The sequence below is a fragment of the Aulostomus chinensis genome, chromosome 4, assembly GCF_037954235.1.
Source record: "Aulostomus chinensis isolate RoL2024-O1b breed Wild chromosome 4, RoL_Achi_v1.0, whole genome shotgun sequence".
Lineage (NCBI taxonomy): Eukaryota > Metazoa > Chordata > Actinopteri > Syngnathiformes > Aulostomidae > Aulostomus > Aulostomus chinensis.
The window spans coordinates 5,985,674-5,992,891 of record NC_141323.1 but is presented as its reverse complement, the minus strand read 5'-3'; the positions used below and the strand labels follow the sequence as shown (position 1 = coordinate 5,992,891).

General features: G+C 42.7%; 1 protein-coding gene and 1 long non-coding RNA gene across 5 annotated transcripts; one reads left to right on the top strand and one right to left on the bottom strand.

The window, feature by feature from the left end:
• Window positions 1-1,640: 1,640 nt before the first annotated feature.
• On the bottom strand, window positions 1,641-3,608 carry LOC147262424 (uncharacterized). 2 transcript variants are annotated; one of them, XR_015112555.1, is made up of 4 exons: window positions 3,527-3,608; window positions 3,163-3,245; window positions 2,933-3,044; window positions 1,641-1,738 (listed from the first exon to the last, which is right to left on the bottom strand). It is a non-coding gene; the product is annotated as an uncharacterized LOC147262424 (long non-coding RNA). The 2 variants fall into 2 exon arrangements; XR_015112554.1 differs by lacking the exon at window positions 1,641-1,738 and having other exon boundaries at window positions 2,416-3,044.
• Window positions 3,609-3,637: 29 nt separating this feature from the next.
• On the top strand, window positions 3,638-6,908 carry mrps33 (mitochondrial ribosomal protein S33). Of its 3 annotated transcripts, none has more exons than XM_086202387.1 (3): window positions 3,638-3,697; window positions 5,201-5,417; window positions 6,548-6,908. In XM_086202387.1, exons 2-3 carry the CDS (start codon window positions 5,203-5,205, stop codon window positions 6,651-6,653), a joined length of 321 nt encoding a protein of 106 aa, XP_086058513.1. In that variant the 5' UTR covers window positions 3,638-3,697; window positions 5,201-5,202; the 3' UTR covers window positions 6,654-6,908. The 3 variants fall into 3 exon arrangements, with proteins under 3 accessions (XP_086058513.1, XP_086058511.1, XP_086058512.1); XM_086202385.1 differs by lacking the exon at window positions 3,638-3,697 and adding an exon at window positions 4,501-4,658; XM_086202386.1 differs by lacking the exon at window positions 3,638-3,697 and adding an exon at window positions 4,572-4,731.
• Window positions 6,909-7,218: the final 310 nt, after the last annotated feature.

Genomic DNA, 7,218 nt, shown 5'->3' with positions numbered 1-7,218 from the left:
GCATCTCTCCCACTGCTGATCGTCAGTCGAGGAACATGAACTTTTTCAATCGCAGAGTTTTTACATGGATGCACTGATGATGAGCGTGTTGTCCGAAGCTGTGGGGGGAGAAGTTTCAGCAAGCTTCAGCTCAAATCAAAATACTGCATACTTTTAAAGCAGAACTGCAACATCAGAGATCTTACGGAAGCAAGACTCTCCAGTTGTGTTGTGCACGTTCTGACTCATCAGTGTGAGACGACCGCTTTCATCAGAGATTCACTTGCTAGTTATTTTCTCCATTTGCAGACAGACTGTGCTGCATTCATAGAGATGCATTAGTAACTTCTCTTTCAGATGATTGTTGCCTGCTTCAGGAAGTTGATGGAGCGACTTTTTCAGTTTCTTCTGCACATCATATTTCAAACACACAGCACAGCAAATCCACATTCAGCAAACTTGACCGTGGTACATGAGATACACACCTCCTCCTGTGGTGGCGCTGAGACAAGCAGCAGCAGGAGGGGCTGAACACGGATGTCAGGGACCCAACAATGACTGAGGCAGAGGCAGCACTGACAACACAACAGGAGCCAGGTGGGGGGACGCCAGCGCAGGGAGGGAGCTGATTGGATGACACACAGGTGATGACAGGAAAAATGGGGGGGGGGGGGGGTGTAAATTAAGGCAAGATGTAAGACAGAAGAGATTTTCAAAATAAAACAGATTAAACAGGAACCAACAAGAAACAGATATTGAGGGAAAATAAGACGTAACGAACACAAGAAAGAGTTAAAAAAATAAGTACAGAAATGTTTAGTAAACGATGGAGGCGTGTGTGTGTGTGTGTGTGTGTGTGTGTGTGTGTGTGTGTGTTTCTATTTTTGAGGCCTCTTTACAGCCTGTTCCCTACAGATGCCGCTGAGTGACTCCTCTTCCTGCCTGATGAACTTGCATTTGAGTCGATCGATCTGAGCTGCAGTGTGACGAAGGTCAATATAAAGCAGGGATTTATTTGGAGCTGATGACTATCATCACAGGGGGTGGAGGCTGGAGGCTGGAGGCTGGAGGCACGAGGGTGTCCACCGACGGAATTCATTAAATCAGACATAGTTAAAGGAACATGCCCACTTCTGGGGACATTATTAGCTGTTGTCCATCATTTTAGTGCCAGACAGGCAGACAGAGATCCTTCTCTGTGCTCTGGTGCATTATGGAGCTTTACACCCCCCCAGCAGTGGGGCGTGGCAGCAAACCCTTTCAGAAGTCATCAAATACAAAGACACTTTTCTGCATCATTTGATAAGACGTTGTTAATTCAGAGTCTGATAAGAGTGCAGAACCACTTTCCAAACCAGGCGCAGCGATTTTAGGGAAAAGTGCCACCATAACTTTGTTTAAAACATCTGTTGAGTAGAAGAAGGACTGCTGCTACTAATCATGGCCGACTTTGTAAGAGAGGATGAGGAGGATTCCTGCAGGGCCGGAGCTATTTAAACCTGAGAACTCACCTATCTGATGAAACAAAGAACCAGCTTCTGCATTCTGCATCGCAAGATACCAGACAATTTGAAGTAAACATGGTAATTTATCACAAAAATAAGCAATAATCCAGCAATGTGACATGCATGGCACACACAGATCCAGCTGCGAATGAGTTCAGGGGATGTATGTTGGTACCTGAGAGGAAAAGCCCTCCAGGTGGGGCCAAAGCCCGGTGGAGCCGGTACTCCAACCAAGGAGTGTCTGCTGACAGCAACTGGAAATGATTAGAAATCCCAAATGAAAAGGTGTGCTTTAGTAAACTGAAACTGAGCTGCATTCAAATGTCACTAATGAGTTAAGTTTGGATTTCAATGCCCAAACTAATGAATAAACTGTTCAGCTCAAGATATTCAGCTTAATTACTCTGATAGAGGCAAAAATTCTAATTTAAATGACCCAATTCAAATTGGTTTCTAAAAGTTCAAATTCAGCTGCTACTGACAATAAGGTAGCCTATAAGATCAGCCCGTTATTATTTAAAGACCTGCTTAATAATTCATTTCAGAAGAGTCACGATGGCTCGGTTCACAACCTGAATCCAGATCAGGCATTAAAAGGCCACCACCATTTATGGTTTAGATCCCCTGCTGCTCCGCCGTGACCAAATGCAACATCTACTGTTCTCCAAATGATGCACTTGTTGTTCTGAGTCTGACAAAAATAGGTTTTCATTCGTAAGCTGTCCTACTACTCAGTCACTCTTAAACATGACAGGTGCCAGGCACATTGGAGAGTCAAGAGGTGACAGTGGAAACGCTGCACTTATATTTATGGGATGGACACACGTCTTGACTCTCAGTGAGAGTTGATGGTGATGTTGCTGCTGGATGTGAAAACAGGCTCGTTTTAGTAACACCAAGTGTTTAATAGCACAGTGCTCTGCTTCCCCCAAGTGGCCACAAACACACACTTCTACAGATACTCCCTGGAACGCTCCACTACACTCCCACCCTCACATAGAAGTGCTGAAATAGCCTCCATAATAAGCCAAGAATTCAAATTATGCCAGTCAATCATTATATTGGATGTACAATGGAAGGTAAAAAAAATACTGTATCATAGATTTGTTACATCTCCACAAAAATAACAGTCATAGAAAATAAAAGATCCTATTCTCCTGTTTGTTTTTCATATAAGTAAGTAAACTCTTTGCACATGAGATTACGAAACCCACTTTTGTGACGAAGGTTCTGCTGCTCCAGCGTGAGGACAAAAACAAACCTGAAGTCAAATCAGACCAGGTTCTCGTTTCCTGTTCCAGAGTTTGTCTCCACATTCCATTTGTTTCTGGTGAGTTCTTAAAATGACACTTTAAAACTTTAAAACTGTCCGTTTGTGTGTGTGTGTGTGTGTGTGTGTCGTCATATCTGGCTCCCTCTAGTGTTGATTGATTGTAACGGCAAATTACAATGACATTATTGTGGCTCCGGCACGTGGGATAGGGCGGGCTCAGATATGGGCGGGGCTGGACGTCTAATGGGCGGGTACTGCGACATTGAACGGTCACGTCTGCTGGACACCTGGGGAAAGTCACAATTACAACTTGAAACTTGTTTGCATTGAAATATTCATAGAAGCAGCATATTCTAGTGTATTGGAGTTAAATATGTAATGTGATTTATTCTGCATTGCACTGACATGAAAAGAGCAACGAAGTGCTGCTACTTTGTGTTTCTCCCTGTCAGCATCAGTCTTCTGCATAACAGGAGATGTAAAAACCACTGGGAAAAACAAACAAAACTCCAAACGGTTCAAAGATGCAACATCATAAACATTGTTAAAAGAATCTGAGTTCATAATATTCAGGTTTTACAATATATATTCAGTCTACAATTCAGTTTGTCAGGAAATGTTTTTCATAGGAGGCTTCAATCTGCCCTCAGGGTTGAATCCAAGACAGTCTAGACCAGCGTTTCTCAAAGTGTGTGGCGCGCCCCCCCCCGGAGGCGTCCCAGGGGGGGAGCGAGTCACCCGACGTCCTAACATTATTTCCCCCCCTCACCTTTCGATTAGTTTATGGTTACACAGCGAAAAAAATTCCCACGTCCAAACATCAGTACTTCCCCCCTCACCGGGGGGAAAAGGGGAAGGGGAACTGATGTTTGGACGTCGGAATTTTTTCGCGGCGGAACCAAAGCGCGCTTCAAACCTCTTTCATAGCAACGGTTGTCAGGTCTGTTTTTAAAATGGAGAGATATTTGACAGGGATGAAACACATTTTATTTCATTTTTTTCTATTTCTGAAAAACTAAAGGAATGTTTGTAATTTTTAATAGGTCAATAAAATTAAACATGGCCTATTTTGTCAAAACATTTGACGTGAGGGGGGGGGGGGGGGTGAAAATGTTTCTTCCTCCAAAGGGGGAATGACAGAAAAAGTTTGAGAACCACTGGTCTAGACACTCCATCAGCAGGTCAGGCTTTTACACATGAGAAGAGACATTATTTCACAGAGCGTCAGGAAGGTAGCTGATGATATAGATTTAAAACTCTTAACTATTAGATTCAGGTCCCGTGTTTAGCTTAACATACACACATATTAAACGTTAAAATTTAGATATGTCTACATTAAAGTTAATATTTAGAGTCAAGATTATTTTTTCTACAAAAGATTTTCCATGCAAGAAACGTGAACTAAATATTCAAAAGACATCAGCTGTGCAATTTCCCTGGCGGAACGTCCAAAAAGGATTAAAAAAGTAGTCTGTCTGTCTACACACTTTATATATATATATATATATATATATATATATATATATATATATATATATGTGTGTGTGTGTGTGTGTGTGTGTGTGTGAGCGGAACGTTCACACAGACGTGCGACGGAACTGTTGATAGTGACGGACTTCCTCCCAGGACAGGATTGCATGAAATAAAATTTCCACGCCAAGCAGCGCCATTTTTCATATTATGGAAGCTTTTATGTTCTCGTGACATAAAAAGATAAATGTTATTACAAATAAAATATACATATTTTAGGAAAACACACGACACCAAATAACTGTAACACATGAAGTGAAGGCTCCTGACCAATCACAGCTCACCAGAAGCAGACATACCGGAAGAGGCTGCGCGTCCGCTAAAGGTTACTGTTAGCTGCCTCGATATGGTGATTTGACGAACCACTACAGGTATTTAAGCAGAATTGAGTCGTTTTATGATATATTAGCAGTTACACAGCTTCCATACAGGCTACAGACTCAGGTGAGAGCACAAACGTTGTTACTGTTCGGACCAAGCCTCAATCTCATTTAGCATTGGCACTCATGTTGAGATGTCTGTACAACTGAGACACAAAATACCAAAAAGTGACTGCATGCACAAACGATAGATTAATTTGATTTGCTCAATGAGATAATAAATTCACTCAAGAGTTGAGGATGCTTTTTCTAAATACATAACTAACATAACTTGTTATCAATGACTGAACCACTCATTTGGGGGTAACGGGGCTGAAGAACTGTGCTGAGCTGTAAAGGTATTTTTGAGTGTTTGTCATAACGCCTCAGTAGTACTGATTATTATATAATATACTCGCATGAATTCAGATCCTTGTGCATATATGTGCGCACATACATGCACAAGGAACAATTATTTGTTTAGGTCATATAGAAACAGTATATAGCATACAGCTCTGCTGATGAGTTTCTTTTTCTCCTCCTTCCTCCTGCAGTCATGGCCGGTCTTTCCAACTATGCGGTGCGGATGGCCCAGCTCAGCGCGCGTATCTTCGGAGATGTTGCACGTCCCACGGACTCCAAATCTATGAAAGTGTTCAAACTGTTCAAGGATACGCCCATGTCCAAGCAGAAGGAGGTGTATGACTGGTACCCACAGCACAACATCTACTACAACATGACCAAGAAGCTCAGGTTCATGGGGCTGTTCAGGTATGATCCAGCAGATCCAGCTGAACTAACTGGAACATTGACACAGGAAACACTTTTTACAAATGCTTTTTTGTAGTAGAATTAGGAAATAAGCCATGTGTGTGAATTATTAAAATTTAAAGCTTGGGTTTGATTTAAACGGTATTTTTTATTTTCCAAGAAAACTGCAACCAATTCATCAGGCGGCAGATTCATATTGGCTGGCTTTGTCCTTTTGTGGATGTATTGGAATGGGCATAATGCTGAATGCAGGGAAAACTTCTATTTTCCAGTCGCTTAAAAAGTTGTGCATTTGATTAAACAGTAAAACATTCTCCAAAATATTGAGATCTCAGATATGAGCAGCAAGGGTCACATGACATGATCTCCTAGCAGACACAGAGGAGGGAGAAACCATAAGTAAGATGCAGCAGAAGGAATCCCAACCAAGGAAGGAGGAGAAGCTACTTCTCTGCCCCTTCTTTGCTTAGTGTGGACATTCAGAATAAAAGATGCAAACATTGCTGCGTTCAAAGTTCACAGTTGGAAATTTCAACCCCTGGTGAAACTCTGAGATACCTGAAGAACCCTGAGATCCGTATTCAAAACCGCTGCTCTGTGGTTTGCTCAGTAGTGTAAATGCTTTGAAAATATAGAGTTTTTAGCACTTTCGTGTCGCAAAAAAATCAGTCACACACAGTACTGTGTTGCCGTGGCACTTCAATACACAAAATACCACCTAGCGTATTAGCACCTGGTGTTTCAAATGTCTGACAAAAATAACATGATGTGCCACATCAGCTGCGTCGTGTTGCGGACACGTCTGGTGCGGTTCTGCTGTCGTCATAGCTCACACATCCAGAGACAGATTGGAAGTGGAATCGCTGCGTGTCACGTTTGCTTATCTGACTGAAATCCAGTTGCCTTCCACTGAAGGTGCTACGGTGGTAAAGCATGCTGGCGGGATTATTGCTCTCATTTGGCCGGGGATAACTGGATGGCTGGGGGAAGGATGTTTGGGTCACCTTACTCAGTCTTCTGCCACTGTAACCCAGATATGTTTGATTAGAAATGGGTGGATGTGACGGTGCAGAATTGTTGTCAACAAGGATTAATGGATTTTCAAGTGTTTCCTCCCTCTCTGTTCTCAGAGACGAGCACGAGGACTTCAATGAAGAGATGCATCGTGTGAGGAGACTTCGAGGGAAAGGGAAACCAAAGAAAGGAGAAGGGAAGAGAGCAACCAGGAAGAAATGAGCCTCCAGAATTCCCTCATGCGGGATGTTTGATTGTGGAATTGGACCGTATTGAACTGTGTCCCCCATCTCTTCAACAACTGCAGTCTGGTCAGACCCGGGATGAAGTGGTTTTCCTCACACACGTGGGCTGCTTCCCCAGCCACGTAGAGCTGGTAATGGGGAGAGATTTCCAATGAAGAGTCAAAGTGGATATCATTTTGTCATGTGTATGTTGAAAATTAAAAAATGAGGTTTGAAATACACCTCACTCGCCTGTGTGAGTTGGATGTCGTCGTTATTGTCGTGCGCTGTGTAATTTCTTGCAGATTGTGAATCACGATTCAGAAACGGTGAACTCAGAAGAAAGTTTGGCAGGTTCGAATCAAGTTTGACGCGTCGGGTACTCCTCTACTCACTTATCTTCGCTCTATTCAGATGTCAGGTTTTGGTCAAGCTTCCTTTTACACACCACCAAACAATTCTGATTGGACAACCGAAAAGATACAGGAAGTGACAGTGTGGCGAATCTAGAATTACTCTCCTTTTACACCCTCCCTCCTCTACTAGACACCTAAACAAAGCAG